General features: G+C 40.6%; 1 protein-coding gene across 1 annotated transcript in view; it reads right to left on the bottom strand.

The window, feature by feature from the left end:
• Window positions 1–18,691, bottom strand: part of ALKBH8 (alkB, alkylation repair homolog 8 (E. coli)) — a 41,235-nt gene that overhangs the window by 13,693 nt on the left and 8,851 nt on the right. The window contains exons 6-7 of the mRNA XM_010019807.1: window positions 17,868–17,938; window positions 1,293–1,399 (exon numbers count right to left, since the gene is read on the bottom strand). Coding sequence (XP_010018109.1) covers window positions 1,293–1,399; window positions 17,868–17,938 — 178 coding nt within the window. The remainder of the gene's footprint in view (window positions 1–1,292; window positions 1,400–17,867; window positions 17,939–18,691) is intronic.

The following is an 18,691-nucleotide window of genomic DNA, read 5'->3' on the forward strand; positions in this document are numbered from 1 at the left end:
AGAGGCATCAGCAAGGACCACTCCTCCTGCCCCTGGGTGATGCTTTTAAACTGTCTCGCTGGGCCAGCCCCACTCACAGCTCTGCCTGTGTACAGCCACTACCCCACTGACTCCCAGGCTAACATCCCAGCCTGGCCTCAGCCTGGCCACATGGAGCTGCCTGATGTCTGGGGGTAGGGACTGTCCCCCAGCTCCTCTGGCCAGCAACAGCAATGAGGTGGAAACTGCACTGACTTCTCAGAGTTGCAAATGACCTTTCCAAAAGGCAACTGACAGTGTTTGACAGAACAAAATAAGTAGCTTTTAACACTGATATCCATGTTCAGTCTTACATACCAAAAAACGAAGGACTTCACTGCCTTGGGCTTCTATAATGATGCACATCACAAGTACCACTTGCCTTTTACAACTATTTCATTTAATGAAGGAATATACAGGTGGTATAAGCCCTCTATAAAAACGAACAATGTAAAAGTCATTGGGGAGTTCATATTCGCCCTTTTTCACAATGCAAATTAACCAGTAAAATTAAAAGGCAGAAAATCTTCTGCCAGTAAAATGATTTGAAGTTTAATTTACAGAGAATGTAATTAGCATCTCCAATTGACTGCTGCATCCAGTGACAGCTTGGGTCAAACAAAGGAAGAAACATTTACCATGGGCATTTCTGTCCATCATGAGGGCTTCTATATTCTCCTGAAGTACACTGCTGTCACTCCCAGAGCTCGCCAAGGTTTTAGCCTTTTTGTCAATGTCAGCACTCCTATTGTAGGTAGCTCCCAGTGCTGCATGATTCAAAAAGCATGTATTTAAACTCTACAATAAGCCTCAGGACATATTTTAAAAAACCCTAGTATGCTCAGTACAATACAGCCTTATCAGTAATTAAAAGTGTCTCTAAAGCAGCCCTTCTCTAAAGCCTTTGGCATACCTGACCCAAAAGGAAAAGCTGTGGGCTGAAAAGAAAGGAAATGGTGAAGCTAATTGCACTACAATCAATTCTTTACCAGCTCAGAGTCATTGAGGACTTTCACAATGCAGATGTGAGAGCAATTTCTAAGCAAAATTTCACTTTTGACAGTGGAGGGAAACTGCAGCTCAGGGACTGGCAATGAGCTTCCTAAAACCCCTAATTTTCTCAGTTTAACCTGAGCAGAGGAATGAATTTGTATTTTTATTATGAAATTTGACTTGATTTCTTTCAGAGCAATTTAAAATACATAGTGCCATTAACAAAGCAAATAAACAACATATTATTCTATTATCAGCAATGCAGGGACTCTTACACATACCCATGTGTCCACAGGTATCTGGATTCTCCAGCCATCACCAATAAACTGCATCGGGGCAGCATAATTGCCACTGTATGGCCATCAGGGTGTTTGAAATCCATCACAATCTAAAAAGATACAAAACCAGCCACCATGAACAAGCATGACTTACAGTGCTTCATATACATGCCAGGCATTCGCAAACCCTAGCTTTATCTCTTTAATGTGTTCATCAGAATATTGGTACATATTTCCTAAGAAGGCCAAAATCTTTAGGTTTCTGTCTTTAAGATGTCTCCTTTCCAGAACTGTGTTCAAAAATCTGAGGCAGTAGCAAATACATGTGTATATATAGATACTTAAAATACTAAATATCTTTTTTTTTTTTCAATAGTAATAGTTTTCCTTGTGAGAACACGGTAGCACTGTTTTACTTCTGTGTGTACGTGGTCAGGAGGAAAGGATTACTACCCCTCGGCTGAAAGCAACTGCATACAAGGAAGAGAGGGCTCATTTGCTGTAACTCAGGCACCTGAAAGTTAGGAACCTGGGCCAAGGCAGTCAACTGCTGTCTTCCTGAAGTCTACACAGCAAGATAGGCATCTCCCTGGAGTGACTCATCCTAGTCAAAAACATAAAGCTAAGTGAAGTGGAATGACCCATATGCCCTCTGGAAATGCCTATCCATTCACACCAGATTGAGCTCAGACAACTAACTCTGCACAGACACATAACATTTAGATTACCAGGAATAGGTGAGAGAATAATTTCCAACCTGCCTACATTCTTGGAGGCTTACAGCACAGCAAGCACATGCAGTCTCCCAAGATCCTGACTAAGATGCCAACTACCAGACCATCCTTTTATTATTTGACACCCAGCTTCTAGCAATGGCAATATACCAAGGTAACGCTTTCAGCTTTATTCCAATTTCACAGCCCAGATGGCAGTGCTACATTTTGCTTCTGCTCAGGCTAGGAATGTTATCCTTTCACATTTCCCAAATTTGAGAAACTCTCACTGTGGAAAATAACAAACACACCAACTGAGTTACACAAGACTTACCATAAAAGAAAACTAGTCACAACCTATTCAAGCCAGCAGTTCCAGCTACATCGGAGAATCAGCACCATGAAAATGCTGCCACCTGATTTGTAACCTACTAAGTATGCAATTTAAAAGCAGACTTACTACACTATGCGAGATCGAAATGAATTAAGCAGTTCTGCTCCTGCATACAGATGCTTTTAACAAAGACAAAACAGTCATGTAATGATCAGTCATTCAGCACAAAAACCCAGCAAGACAGAGATTGAATAAGCAAGACTTTTAAACACTAAAAATTACCACTTCCAACATCCACTATTTAATGTTGTGCACACTGAAGCAAACTACAATGGCATTTACATTTTTAGGAAAAAAAAACCCTCAACCCTATTTACGCTTTAATACCACCCACATAGAGTGACACAGCTTCTCCTATTGAGCTATCTAAATTTAAGGCAAGAAATGACGAGGGTGATAAACAGTGGGGCTGAAAGGGGAAGAGAGATGAGGCAACAGGAATAAAGCCTACCTATAAACTGATTAATGATCATGAAACACTTCAATAGCTACATAAATAGATTTTCCCTTGCACTGTGCAATTTCTTCTAGGTATCCTCAAAGAAGCATGGAGTGAAGGAGAAGAAACACAGTGGCTTCACAGATCTGATGGGGAGGCTGTCCCATAAAGCACAACTAGGCTCAAGCCTCTGTAAAAAGACTTAAGCTATCTGGCAAGGCAAAGAAACCAGAAGGTAAATAATGAAGACCAGCACATAAGGAAAAACATGAAAAAAAAAGAAGGAAAGAAGTGGGGAGTGAAGTGGTTGGATGAAATAGGTGCGATGACAGTCTGTCTTTCACCTCTCCGGCTCACTGCTGTTGGGGGACAGGTGTGAGGGGACAATATAGAGACTGGGTTCTTCAAAATAAACTGAACATGAGACTGAACAGATTCCTTCCTGGAAGCTCAGTTACCCCACTGTCCCTCTTTCTGGACCAGTAGTAGCTACAAAGCTCTGTTCCTGCAGATGATGTTCAGGAACTGCACTTTCTCAAAGAGTCAATGAGGAGAGGGGTCCCCTATACTTCCAGTTTCCATTTCCCCCCACAGGGCCCAGAAGACGACCTTGTTCCCTTTCATTTCTGCATGCCAGGCTGGAGATGCTACATGAAGCGGTGGGAAACAGTCCCTCCAGCTCCTTGCCTTCTCGGCAGCTTTACCCCATGCATCTCCAATTCCTCTTCCCTCACCAAGTCTCTTCACAGAAGATGCTCCTCAAATCTTATCCTGTTAACAACCATGCATCCAACCAGCAGGAGTTCAGAGTGCACTACAACAAATAGCATGTTGGGAATGAGAGGCCACAAAACTATCCCTCGTAGCTGGATTTTCAGGCAAAAGTGGCAGGGAAATAGAAGTAAAAGAGAACATGCCCTCGTGGCTGGGCTACGCTAAGCCAACAAGAAATACATGAAATTACCTCCTGCTTTTCAGCCTCAAATTCTGCACCATCAGAAATTTTATCTAAGTAACATCTGGCAAGGCCCATCCTCACCAGCATAGGATCCCAGCTCTGCCCCTACTCCCTATCTTTCTGTGGAGGTAAAACTTCTGCACTACTGTCCCACACTGTGGCTGCTCCTCTTCTAAATGAACTTCATCCTTATGACAAATCATGATGTTTTGGGGAGGAAAATATAAATAAAGGATTCGTTTACTTGCAGATGGGCAATGACATTAAGTAATGAGCAGTTATTAGACCAGTCAAAAACATAAGTTTTGCTTATGAAGCAGAGTCCTCAGCTAGAAGATATTCAAGTTTCACACTTTTTGTATTAGCAATAAATTTGATACTGCAATCCAGAGAATCAAATTTTAGAAACCCACTGTGAACATCTGAAGACAATTAGTGCAATTCCTATGCTCCAGTCCTTTACCTAGAACAATTGCAGCCGAATGCTTAAAATAATCCAAGAGTACTTCTTCTATCCTTTGCTTACAGTACAGTTAAGAACATTTAACCCAGAAGGGGTTTGGAAGAACTCTATTCTTATTGCTGACAAGCCTATCTCTGACTGAAGCAGATAATGTTCCCACACTACTGTATATGCCTTTATGATAGAATCTTAGAATCAAGCAGGTTGGAAAAGGCCTTTAAGATCATCGAGTCCAACCATTACCACAGCACTGCCATGTCCACCACTAACCCATGTCACTGAGGGCCTCATCTACATGGTTTGTGAACACTTCCAGGGACGGTGATTCCACGTCTGCCCTGGGCAGCCTGTTCTAACGCCTGAGCACCCTCTTGGTGAAGAGGTTTTTCCTAATATCCAATCTAAACCTCCCCTGGCGCAGCTTGAGGCAGAACATTCTAAATTGTCACTGTCACACACACGCACACAAAAGATTAACGTAGTTGGTCGTCTTTTTAATTTACTCAGGACTCCCAATCAATAAAGCATCTCTGCTACTGCTGAATCAATCTCTTCATGACAGTTTTGCTCCATAGGAGCTATTTCCAATTATTATTTTTGGTTTTACCCTTTTTCTTTTTTTCTCTCAGATGGCAGAGTCAATAAAGATCAAATTTCCAGCTAGCCCATGGTGCATCACTAGGGACTGCATTCAAAAAATAAAAATAGTAGATGCTTTTATCTTATACAACTTTTACCTTCTCTCTTGGTACTGTGGAAGAAGACTGTCTCTAACTATACCAAAAAAACCCATAAAAGAAACAAACACCTAATAATACCCACTTGTGGTTTTAAATAACTTGTCATGATGCCAGGTTACTTAAGAGAGTGTCCCTGACAAGGGAGCATATGAAGCAGTAAACAGCTTTCAAGGATGGCTAAACATCAAAGCAAAGGGACACCCACATCCCAAACATTGTTCCTGTAGCATAAAATACAGCAAAATGCAAAAGCCAGAGAAGAATCCAGTACATAGGAAAAAGGAAAGAAAGCATGTTTTCCTTAATTCCTCAGGGAATGAGAAGTCTCTATCACCTTTCAGGACAATGGCACCACACTTCATGAAAGAGCAGGAGGATGGAGGTGAAGGACTGGTCTATCAAATAAGCAAGGATCCAAAGGCAAACGGCAGTAATGCAGTGGGGCTCGCAGGACGGCGTCAATAAGGATTTCGCTGCTACAGCGTGCAATGACAACATTGCTTTATAAAACTTTGCCTCTGATGCAATTTGCGCTTGATGTTAATAGACTAACTTAGACAAAACATACTCTAAAGCTTAAGAAAAAAAAACAACATTGTGGAATGCTTCTTAAGTATTCCTGACATTATTTACTGTACTTTCAGAGAGCAAAGACATTATCAGCCTACACAGCAGTTTCCCACATGTAAAACAGATGAAAAAGAATGTCTGCTTCAAAGAGAGCTGAGATGTTTACAGCCCACACATGGAGCTTGAACTACACAGTGGGGTTCTACGTAGAGACAAGAGCATGCTGGCTTACACAGGACACTGCAAAACCCATGCTAAATCCCAAAATTTGGAATTCAGAAAATGCTGAATTTCACAGGAAAGGAGAATGGGATGATCTTTTCCAAGTAACCCATGTAGTAAGGAAATTTATCTTATGTAACTTATGCTGATATTAATATCCTATATCATGGTCTCTAATCATGACATGAGTGCAAAGTTGACAATCTTGGGGATGAAATATTTCAGTGCTGCCTACCTCAAAAATCTCTCAACACATGCACAGGCCTCCCCCATATCAGATTTAGAAGCATACCATGCCCTGCTAAGTCTGATTATCTAATTATGCACTATGGTGATGCTAGTCAGGTGTTTAATATACTCTTAGGTTTTCTTTCTCCAAAAATTATATTCAATTTTCCATCAGTGCAATGCATTACTATCTTCCTAAGTTTCCTGTGTCATTTGAAGTCTCTTTATATTTCCTCCTTTTAACTGAAGTCTAGCATAGGAATGTGTAAAAACCATTCCAATATACAGACAGCACTTCACTCTTTTCTGAGGTCTCAACTTGTTTGATTTTCTTGATAACCCCAACGAAGAGAGTGTATCCACTAAACAGCATACCAGTATCTCTCCTAGCTATTATATATGCCATTGACTCCATGATAAAAATTCTCTTGTTGTCTGTATGCTGCTTACAAGATTCAGGTACTGCACAAAAAGAGAAAAAACTACTGCAGTTTCCAAGCTAACTCCTACTGGATGGAGGAGCTTCCAATCCTCTGCATGCCAGCTAGCTGGAATATACACCACTCTTTTATACCCTGGGATGCATCTCTTGAGGTCACCAAGGTATTTAGTCACCTCACCCACTGGATGCTGGCTCCTTATGGTATCCAGTGGGGTGGCTGCTCTGCCCAGCCTTGGCAGAGGTTAGGATGCTGGTGGTACCTCTGGCAGCATCACACCAGCTTTTGACTGCTGCTGTTCCTATTCCAAGGTCTCTCCATGCTGCTACAAATTTTTATGCTTTACTCGTACATCTTCACAAGCTGACTCTTCTTTGATTTAAAAGCCTCTTTGTAAATCCAAGGTTACTGTTTAATCTTGCTGATTGAACAGCAGACTAAAAGTACACAACAAACCAAATTCATTAAACACTACCCATCAAATATGTCAGTTCTCACTAACTATAAAAGCATTGAATTTCTTTTGTATGTCAGGCCATTACCTGAGTCCTTTGTACTTTCCCAGATCATTACCTATGTTTAAACTCTATGTTGAATATTAGATTCCTACATAGAAGACTTCCAATCTCTACAGTAAAAGGCAACAGTTGAATTACCACTGCTTCCCTCTCTCTGCCAAAATTTCTCCTTTTCAGAAAATACTATCCAATACCAGTATATGACCTTGATCTCCTTTTGTGAATCCAAAGACTCAGTGTAGTTCTCAACAACACCCAGTTTATTCAATTTCGCTAACATTCCATTTTCATCCTTTAATAAACTACCTCCCTAGCTCTTAGCTCAAACTCCTCTAGGACACAGAAAGCAAAAGGCTAATGCTGTTAGTCTTTACTTCATTTATTTTATTAACTTAGCCTCCTCTGCAATATTTTCCATTCTTCAAGTCATATGTCTTCCCTTACTTCCATGGGTGCTACAACACTGACGTAAAGGGAATTGCATCCACCTACACCAGGGCAGAACATGCCCCAAATGTACGAAATCACTCATTCTCCTCTCTACAGGAAAGGAAATTGCCAAGATTTTGTATTACTTGGGGTCTAATGGAGTACAGTTCAGTGGAAGAGTAAGAGGACTCGGACATCCAGATCTTAAGAGACCTCCAGAAGGCTCAATCTGTTCAAGATACAATGCCCAGATGTCACAAGAAAGCAGTTCTGCATCCTCAAATACATCTCCTCAGGCTTGCACTTAATGTATTACTCTATGTCCTGAAAGCAAATAATCCTTATTTACGTGGTTAATGCTGTGTCAAATGTCTACCAAGAAACCACTGAACAAGTCCTTACAACACAAACACAGCTGTTGTGCAACTTTTTATGCAAGCACAATGACATTTACAGGATGCACATCTGGGTACGTAGTGCTGTGGCATATCTGCTACTCTTTCACACATTAAAAACTTACAAGTTCTCAAGAGATTTTCAATAAAAATTTTAGGGTTCAAAAAGAGCATATCACCTTCTTAAATCACTGATAATTTACAAATATCTGTGGAAACACACACTACAATCAGCCATTTTCATGTTACCAAGGTTGCAAATGCATGTAGCAGGACTCTCTTCAACTATGATTTTATTTCCACGACACCCTACCTCGACATTATTCATCCTGTCATCAACCACTATAACCTTTAATTACAAATTTTCTGTAACAGAGGCAGTGAATAGAGCCTCCACAAGACAAACCAGGCCTTGGCTGAATAAAACTGCCAAACAATATTTACAGGAATAAAACACCTATGGTAATGAGACAGGCATTTACAGGAGGACAAGAAACACTTACAAGAGAACCTGAAACACTTAGATTCTGGGTGGCACAGACCCAGCAGCTGTATCATGACAGCCCAGGTCCTTCAAGGCAAGGGTAAAACATGCTGCATGTTCATTATCCTGTATAATGGAAAACAGTCTTCCCTCCCCCTCTACAAACAGTAAGTTTTTCATCAAACCTTACTCTCCTCTGGAGGTCTCAGCTTTCTGCTTGTAATGCTGCAGGACAGGAATCCAAGTCAACTGTAAGTCATAGGGTGGGAATAGTCAATTCAGCTCAAGATTAAGACGTCTACAGATGTCTAGTTTAGCATGAGCTGAATCACCCCTTTGATTACATAGGAGCTCAGGCATGCAGCGCACATGTAGACACCTACTTGTAAACACTAAAATTTCAATGTCTTAATCCTGGAAGAATACTGTTGACAGTAATTTATGAAATAAGGCACCCAAATATGGCTTCAGCAGATGCTGCAACTCTGTTTGAAACAGTCCTGCCTTAATTAAAACTTCTTCCTGCACTATTTTCACTATAATCTTGCTCTAAACATATTGAGAAGGTAGTATGGAAACAATCCAGTGCTGAATATCTGTAATTCAAAAGAATGAGATTATGAGTTTATCCAGCCTGAGTTTGAAACAAGTCAACTACCCCTTCTCGCAACTCCATCTAACAACTGTCTCAGAAACCACTGCTATGACAGAGAACTGCCAGAATACAAGACATGCAACTGTGCCTTCCCAAACTAATTCCTGCACCATAACTCACAAGAGCTGACAAGACACAGGTTTTAATCTATTGCTACAGAAACTACCATATGGCCTGTTTCTTAACCCGCTACATTTTCACTGTAGAAAAGAAATCTGCTAAGGAACAAAGATCCAGGCACAGATTTGCAGAAGTAGCATAAATATACTTAAAAAAAAAAATTAAAAATCATTCCTTAGCAGACAAAAGCATATAACTCTCTCAAAAATAAAAAAGGAAGGGGAAAAAAAGAAACCACAATCAAAAAACAACGAACAAACAACAGTCATCTTCTTAGTTTAATGATGTCTCTTAGGGCCATAAAGTATAACTCAAAAGAGCATGACACAGAAAGACTTCTTTAAAATCATTTGAAGAAAACTTTTCTCAATTCCCAGAATTGCCATGTTTCACCCCACAGAAGCACCACATATCTGACATCTAAGTATTATTTTAAAGCAGGTAAAGATAAACAAAAAAGGAAAACGACATTTTGATGTTTGGCTAGGCAGTATTCCAACACTGCTGATTTTCATCACAAGCAATGCCATCTCTTTCTTCCCTTATTCCCTCCATCTGCTTCATTAGCCCAATGAGTGTCTTCACATAAGGCAGCCAAAAGTTATACAAAAGGGCTCCACCAGGGCCTCGGCATCTGGCCCTGAATTTACAATGACTTACATGAACATGCACTGCAACAGAGGAGGAACTCACAAGGAACTCTGAAGTGTCTACTTTCTACTGCTTTCAGCTGAACCATCAATCTTGGTTCCTTCCAACCTTTCTTCTGTTGGCCCAGCAGACTGAAGCATCACCTGCATTGCCCCTGCAGTGCACCAAGAGGCTGCCTGCCTACTTCCTTCTCCACTGAGAGCACACCTCTTTCACTGCCTTGAATCAGAATCTTTGTCAAGTGTATCAGCATCACAGGTTTGACAGCTCTGGCTCCAGCATGCTTGTAACTGCTCTAAATTGCCAGTTCCCCAATGAAAGTTTCCAGAGTCAACAATACTGAAACAAGAGTTCTGTGGAGAAACTCCTCCTGAAATATTCAACACAGCTGGAAAGAAAAACAGAACACTGCAGTATGCAAAATTTGTAAAGATAATACAAATGCAGATTTCAAACCCCTTTGCTACACTTACTGGTATTATAAAATTCCAGATCAAAGCTAAGAGACAATAAACGACAGCACAGGCTTAAGAAGTTAAGCTTGCTTCTTTGCTTACAGACTATTTGTGATTATTATTATTGCATGACAACTTGTCATTTCTACATGAAATTTGCCAGTCTTAAAATAGGATCCTATGACAATAGAGATGACATCACCAGGTAATGAAATCAGATTTCTTTATTGAATTGCAGAACTGAAGTTCAGCTGAAATCCAACAGCTAAAGATAACAACTTTTTAGTGCCCCAGAGTTCAGCCTGCTTCTGCTAATTTAATGCCAGGATTCCATTTCACACATCAAGAACTGATCTCCCAAAAATAGCACAGAGAATACAAACAACTTCCACTGATAAACCTGTTGTGGAAATTAAAAATCCTTTTAAAAATTAGTAAAGAAAATTTGTAACTACTCAACAATGCAGAGGTTTCTATTAAATAAAAAAAAAAAAGAAAATTAACTCTATTTCAAGAGCAACAATCCAAAACCTGACTCAAAAATAGTTTCAGCTGCGAAAGTATTAATTGAGATGAAAATTTAAATGCTCTGTTAGTTTTATACTATTAAAATGATTACATTTTTCACAGCAATAAATAGCAACTTCACCTTTAAACCATTAATTCATCTTACCACCCCTGAAAAGCAGTTCATGTACCATAGTGAGAGGGTACATGGGGCGAGTGAAATGGAACAAGAGAAAAAAAAGGTTTTCATTTAAAATAAGCAATATTGTACACCATAATCTAATGTTTTCTGAGATTTTTATTTATCTACATATTTCCTACCACATGAAAACCAATTAGAAATCTCTAGCAATAGCAAGATCCTTTTCAGAGAGTACGTCTGCTTCCACTGAAAAATTCAGTATCTGTATTTGTGTGTCACAGTAAAGCCATAACAGCCAGATGCCTGAGGATTGGAAATGAAATGACACTGCCTCAGCATACAAAGTAAGCACACTACAGAAACAGCACATAGCCTGGAGACAACAGGTTCTGTAAAACAGAATCAAGTTGGTAAAGGAATTACGCAGGAGCTTTCCTTCATTATTTAGCAGCTGTGACCACAGTCAGAAAACCCTAAGCCCTACTGCGGACTTCAAACATTTTAGAATGTTTCACTCACAGTAGGACTTCTGTGTGATTGTAAGGAAAAACTAACTGGAACTATAGGACATTTTTCGTAAAATCTCTATGTATTTTTCAGTGTGATAGTGAGTAGAGTTCATTTTCAGATCCTAATTGCAATTTCTTTTATCTCTCCACATTCACCTCGGGTGCACTGCTGGTGAAACTGCCCAGAGGAGTTCAGGAGACGAGAACATTCTTCCCATATCCCTTTCTCAACACCAACAACTCAAAGAAAACACAGGATGCTAAAGAGCAACCAACTGACTGACAGAAATAAAAACCCAGAAGAGTGTGTTAACCTTTCCCCCAAAAACCAGACTATTATAAATATTGCCATGAAGAGCTGCAGGCTTTGTTGCTTATCTCAGAGGGCACAATTCAATGCTTAATTACATCAACAGAAAGTTCTCCTTTGATTTTGATGGGTCTTGTATTGATCCAAGCTCAATGACAGTACATTATGGTATGACACAAAGAAAAAGAAACACACAGGACATTTATAGAGAGTAAATGCAAACAGGAGGGACAGATTTATGAAGCCTGAGGCATTTAACTTGTGGTGCCCAGGACACCTTTCACATGGAAAAGCTCTTCAGTAGTTTTCAAAAACAAAATACCACTTTTAATGGCACAAACCAACCAAATTCAGTATACACTTATAAATAATAGTCCCTTTGGGTTTCCAGCTAAATGATACAGAAACCATGCCACATCATTGCTGCTCTTCAAGAACTGAAAATCCATAACCGTAAGAAGGGTACAGCTCAAGAAATGTGTCTTACAGATCTGAAAAGCATACTACTGAGCTACAAGAATCGCACTAGACTCACTTGAACAAAGTTCTGAATTCAGCATTAAGATGTAGTCATTAATGTCTTCTATTTGGGTTCTACTGGTTCTTCCAACCCAATCTCTTTTTAAATATTGATTGCTATTACTACTTTTTCACCTACTACAATCATGCTGCCAGCATGGTCAGATGAAAGTTTGGTATAGCCACTGCCAGAGTAATTCCTTAAACAGATAAGATGCTTTCTGCCTTCCCTTAAAACAAAAATAAAGCAATGTACATGTAAAGAGTAAATTAAACTGAATCAGCAACTAAGATAAGCAAAATAAGAGTGTGACAACAAAGTTAACAAAACTATATCCAGTGCCTGCCTACCTTGTCAGAGCTAACACAAGACATGAAAGAGGTGTTAATGCCAAAGGCTGGGTACAACGTAGACTTTCTAAAGGCTTCTGAGAACATCTCTCAAGCAGCTATTGCAGAAACAGCTGCTGTTATAGCAGGTACAGGTTTCTGTTTGCTAACCAAGACAGATGAGAAATAGATAAGAAGCAAAAGTGCCAGAATAAAAATCATTTTTCAGCCTGAGAGACAAGTAATAGCAGCGTACCTCATTCTATCAGTTCTAGAACCACCACCACTCACACATTTCAAATGGTCTGGTGGATTTTTGTTTTAACACTGCTCTGGTTTCAAGGCTGGTTTCAGCTGTCCTTCATAGATCAAGGCACTTGGTATCTGCAGGCCAGGAGATGATGAATATGTGTTCAGATGAACAGAAGTTAAGCAGCAGTCAAGGACGATCCACACATGGCCCCACTGTTTAACCCTGAGCCACAAACCTGACTGAAAACCCTGCAGCTTCCCTTTCACAGACATTTGCTCAGGTGCCTTGTCAGAGCATCACAGCAGTCACTGTTCACACCTGCCCTCTGCCAGGCTAAGCACAGGGATAGGAAGCTGAGTAAAGGCACTCAAAGAGGAAAAGCAGAAGCTGTGGAGAAGAAAATTACAAGCTTGGGGCTTCCACATCACGGCTGGATATTAGGAAAATGGTAGAGAACAACACAAATCATAGTGTGGTGCCAACACAACACACCCTATATTTCCCCTCAGGAAAAAAAAATGACTGCACCCTCTAGCATGGGGCTATGGGTGAGCCAAAGCAGTCTTGGAAGAGGGCAGAGCTAATGAGGAGAGACCGCAGCGTGTCATTAGCTCTTTAGTGGGGGTAAGATCTACAGCCAGGAAGAGAAAATTGTTTTATGGCTTGGATACGCTCATAGCACTACTTAGCTCATTAGAGAAATGCTACCTCTGTATTTCTAAAACTAATGAATCAAGGCTTACATGACAGCATGTAAAATGGCAAATTAGGAAAAGTGAAAAGCAGAAATCTCAATATTGATCAAGTTCCTGTTGTAAACCTGCAAAAGAAAATTTGACACAGGCTTTAACTAGGATTTTTGGAGACAAGTGCAAGCTTGGCCAGGCTCCTAAAATGAAATACTGTAAAATTATATATCTTTAGAGACACCAAATGGAGGCACTGAAAATAACACCTAACAAAAAGAGAAAGTTCTCAACAGAACAAGCTGCTTACTCTTTTGCAGTACTTTATTCAAATTCATGGACAGAGGACATAGGGTTTATCACTAAGCTTAATAAAAATCACTCTGAACTAAATTTACCCCATTGCCTTTCTTCTCCTACTATGACAACTTTTGAATTAAAGAAAAAAATTGTATTCAATAGCACATTGAAACTGATATTCATTAATATTTTCAGTGTATTAGCTCCTGTAAAGAAAGGGTGAATGTGGTGATTTATAAAATGCCATTACAAGCCCAGAGGACATTCTGGAAGTCTCACTTTATTTTACAGTTTCCCAGGAGATGCAAAGAAATGGGTCAAAAACAAGTAAGTGATTAGCCCAAAACCCTCACTTTTCCTGGAGCATTATGGGACAAGACATCACATGTCTCACTGCTTTGCCCTCTATTTAGTGGGTTTTATAAACCAGGAAGAAGTATAAAGAAATAGTGAGATTTTTCTCCTTCGAATCAAGTTTAATCTGTCTTGTAAACACCTTAAAACAGCATGTACTGCATCAACTAGAACAAGATTGAGACACTTGGTTTCCCTGTGCCTCTTGACAAAGCTGTTCCATGTGTCTGAAATAAGGAGAATCTCAGAATCTCACACCTACATTTCCACCTCATTTTATGCAAGTGTAAGAATTGGAGTGCTGTGGGTTATCTGATGGCAAGACAAATGCAGTGTTGTGAAGAATCACACACTTCTTTTCTTCTCAAGCTTATTTGTTCATATTTATAATGAACACATATGCCACATAACAATAACTATTTCTTTTCAAATATCAAGTTTGCAGAAACAAATTAGACCTACTCCTCTGGCAAACCAGTACAAAGTGCTTTGTTACTGGATAAACTCACTCACCACTGAGGAAAAGGCTGATTCTCAATAATGTGATCTAGGTTGCAAGGTATCACTGAAGACGGCAGTGGCAAAAACTGCAGTTAGAGACATGCCACCAGTGGAGTACCACAGGAGTTGATACTGGGGCTAACACTGTTTAACATCTTCATTAAATGACCCAGATGATGGGGCAGAGCACAAGATGGCTCTTATCAATGTGTATGAATACCTGATGGGAGGGAACAGGGAGCCAGATTCTAGCTAGTAGTGCCTACCAACAGGACAAGAAAAAATGGACACCATTTTAGTTACTAGAATCTGTGTAACTCCAATTATTTAGTGTGTAAATTTTGTACATGGTAAGCTTTAATGGGGGCTTCACTCCCAAACCAGCTAACTTGCATAGTGCTGCAACTGGTATTTTACATTCTAAAATCAGATGAAGAGCTAAGTGTACAAAGCATATTAAAAGAAATCAAAGTACCAGAAAGAAAAGCCATTAAATAATACAGCATTTCATGGGCCATTGGCTTGTTTTACTATATCTATGCATTAATTCTGTGCACCTGAAAAGTGTATTAATGGCCCACTAGGAAAAGGCACTGAAACTTGGGAGCTATCTAACAGACTGTGTCCAATGCCTATGCCCAAAATATCTAGAAATTGCCCAACTCCGGCTGTTTCCCTGATTGAAATGTACACATTCCAATTTTAACAGCATCATAATGCTCCAGGCAGTCCACTTCCCAGAAAGGTTTGTATTTTTCAAGTGATTAAAATCACTTGGCTTTTGGCCATCTCTGAGACTATCACAAAGGTGTGCTGTAATATAATCATCTAGAAATGCACTGCCTATGGTGCCCCATCAATGAGGTATCTGGGCCAGACTCAGCCTTTTAATTGAAATGGAAAGGCTAAGAAAGCCTGGGGCTGTAGACTGAAGCAGAGTATGTGAAATTACAGCACCAACACAGTTTTTATAAAGCAAACTAATGTAACGTTTTTTACTATTTACAAGATCAGCATAGGAACAGTTGTAAGTTGGGGTCATCCACTGTTGCTGTGCTGCTCTGAATGCTCAGCATGTATTAGAAAAATTAAACTTGGGTAAGTTGCACAGAAGATTAGTTAGAGTCCTTCTCATAAACTGCTCCCTAGCATAGGGGTGCTGGTACTGTTAAAGACAACGCTGCAGTTGAACAGAGTACAATATACTGTCTCTGAGACAAGGTTAAGCACAGAAGCCACATGAGGAAGTAGCCCCTAGGTTAGGAGATTCCAAAATAAAAGTAGCAAGAACTCTACTGCCACTGAGTATACCACCATCACGATTAATCCCAGATGTTCCTGCTCTAGAGTAGACGCTTTTGTCCACAGCCAGGCTGAGAGACTGGCAACACTGACAGGCAATTTGCAACTGACCATGAACACAAGTGTGCCACTGCCACATGCTAATGAAAAAGCTATTCTTCCTTAGACTCACCCCTAATCCCAGGAGCTCCATATGCACCACACAACTTGAAAAAAAAGAAGAGGAAACTGATGCCAAAGCCCAGATTAAAAATTCAAAAACTGTCAATGCTCAGAGTATCCAGCCATGTTCTTCTCTCTGCCTAAAGAGTAACACAAACCAAGAACAACAATCAAACTGTTGTTTTGTAGTAGGAGAACGCTACTGGTAGTACAGGTACAACTCCACAAGCACACACATCTGTTATCTACGCACCACTGCCAGAAAAAACAAGTAACAGATTGGATCATTCTCTTACAGAATTCATAGCTTTTCACTGAAAGATTCGGAAGTCAAACCTTTATTACCCACTGCAGTAACTTGTTCTCAGCCTTGGTAAGCTTCCAGCTATCCGGTACCATGGGAATACACAGCAATAGATGTAACTCCCCTGTCACAAAATCCCAAGACAGCAATGAAAGCAGGCCCTGCAGATGTGTACATAACACTGTCAAGAGATGCTTAGGAAGATGGGAAGTTGTGGTGGGTTGACGCTGGCCGGACATCAGGTTCCAGTGACAGTGTTGCTCTGTCACTGCCCTCCTCAACTGCACAAGGGAGAGAAAAAACAACCAAGGCTCATGGGTTAAGGACAGGGAGAGATCACTCAGCAACTACCATCACGGGCAAAACAGACTCAACTTGGGGAAATTACTTTGATTTATTGCCAATCAAATCAGAGTAGCACGATCACAAATAAAACCAAATCTTAAAACACCTTTCCCCCACCCCTCCCTTCTTTTTGGGCTCAACTTCACTCCCAAATTCTCTACCCCCTCCCCAAGCACAAGGGATAGGGAATGGGAGTTGTGCTCAGTTCATCACACATTGTTTCTGCCACTCCTTCTTCCTCAGGGGAGGACTCCTTACGCTGTTCCCCAGCTCCAACATGGAGTTCCTCCCACAGGAGACTGTTCTCCATGAGCTTCTCCAACACACATCCTTCCCTTCCCAGTTTGTTCTTCACAAACTGCTCCAATGTGGGTCCCTCCCATAGGGTGCAGACCTTCAGGAACAGAGTGCTCCAGCCTGGGTCCCCCACAGGGTCACAGGGCCACAGGTCCTGCCAAAAGCCTGCTCCAGCACAGGCTTCCCACGTGGTCACAGCATCCTTCGGGCATCCCTCTGCCTGCAGGTGGATATCTATTCCACCGTGGACCTCCACGCGCTGTAGGGGCACAGCCTGCCTCACCATGGGCTGCACCTAATCAGACACTAAATAGAGCACTAGGACTCAATACATAGACTGTTCTCAGCCCTACTGTTGGTGTGTTGCAGAACTGCATGCTTGTCCACTGTTCTTCCATTTCCCTTCTCACTCTTCATCTGCATCACCTGCACATTAGAAGCTCCTGAGATTGGAGCCTACCTCTACTTGCACCATGACAAGCTCAGTAGGTTCAGACTTTGACTGGACCTTCTACAGGTAATATGTATACTGAATATGTAATGGGAGGCTTACACCAGAGTGAACAGGGGATGACACAAGGAAAAATGTAAATAGAAAAAACAGGAGTGATACACTTCAAGATAAATACAAAATTAAAGGAGGTCAGTGGAGAACTGGTTAAAAAGAACGTATCACTCATACCAATGGCAAATCTTCCAGTGACAACATCTCATTGCAGTTACTCATCTAATCAGCATATCACACTACCATACATGCTTCATATTCAACTCAGATGAGTGTGAACAGACACCATGGAAAAATTAAATTGACTTGTATTAAACAATGTAAAAATTAAAATTCTCAGCAAAGCATCATCAAACCACATACAGACATTAAGTTTACCTCAGCTCCTAAACTGAGAGAGATTATTTCATCCTCAAATGCGGAATGTGTATCAATATGAGGAGGAATTCCTGCATTAGGAAAAATAAAAAGTCAATATAATAGAAATAAAGTGCAATCACTCAGCTTTCATGGATGTCCATACAGAAGACTGGGATGAACAAATGGTTGAACAAACAAAACTATCATGAACAAGGGAGATGCCTTCCTAAAGAAATCAGGACAGTTGACTGATGTACATGCTATAGATCAGATGCACACAGTAAACACAAGTATCCTGTATCATCAGTGGAAATACCTAGAAGATAATTCAGGGCACCCAAAGGCCTGCCTTGCCCTCTGAAGTCCTCAAATGCTCTCCTTGCTGCAGAAAGCAGCTAAAAACCATGATGCTCTCCTCTCAGGCAGTAAAGTACTCAGCACCGAGTTATGTTGTATTAGGTAATTTTGAGCCCTAGTTCATCCATGATCACTTACTTCTCCCTCATTCTCTCCACAGAGAAGTCATCCTACATACTCCCTCTATTACTAAGCAAATAATTGAGGTAATGCTCTCAACTTCAGAATCAGGACCACCACCACAAACGCAGGTACTGCCAGGGTCAAACCCCGCCTCTGCTTTGCAGTTCCCAGAACTCCACGCACCACTGCTCAGCTAACTCCTGGGTAGTGCATCTGTTGGTGTGCGTATGAGTAAACACATAGTTGAGAACTGCCAGAGTGACAGCAATTTTTTATTTTCATTTTTCTTTCAGATCTGCTAATTGAAAAGAAAATGCCATTCCCTGCAGCTCGTGCGACACAATCTTAACGCCGAGTGCTGA

Source organism: Nestor notabilis, unplaced genomic scaffold (assembly GCF_000696875.1).
Source record: "Nestor notabilis isolate BGI_N333 unplaced genomic scaffold, ASM69687v1 scaffold818, whole genome shotgun sequence".
Lineage (NCBI taxonomy): Eukaryota > Metazoa > Chordata > Aves > Psittaciformes > Psittacidae > Nestor > Nestor notabilis.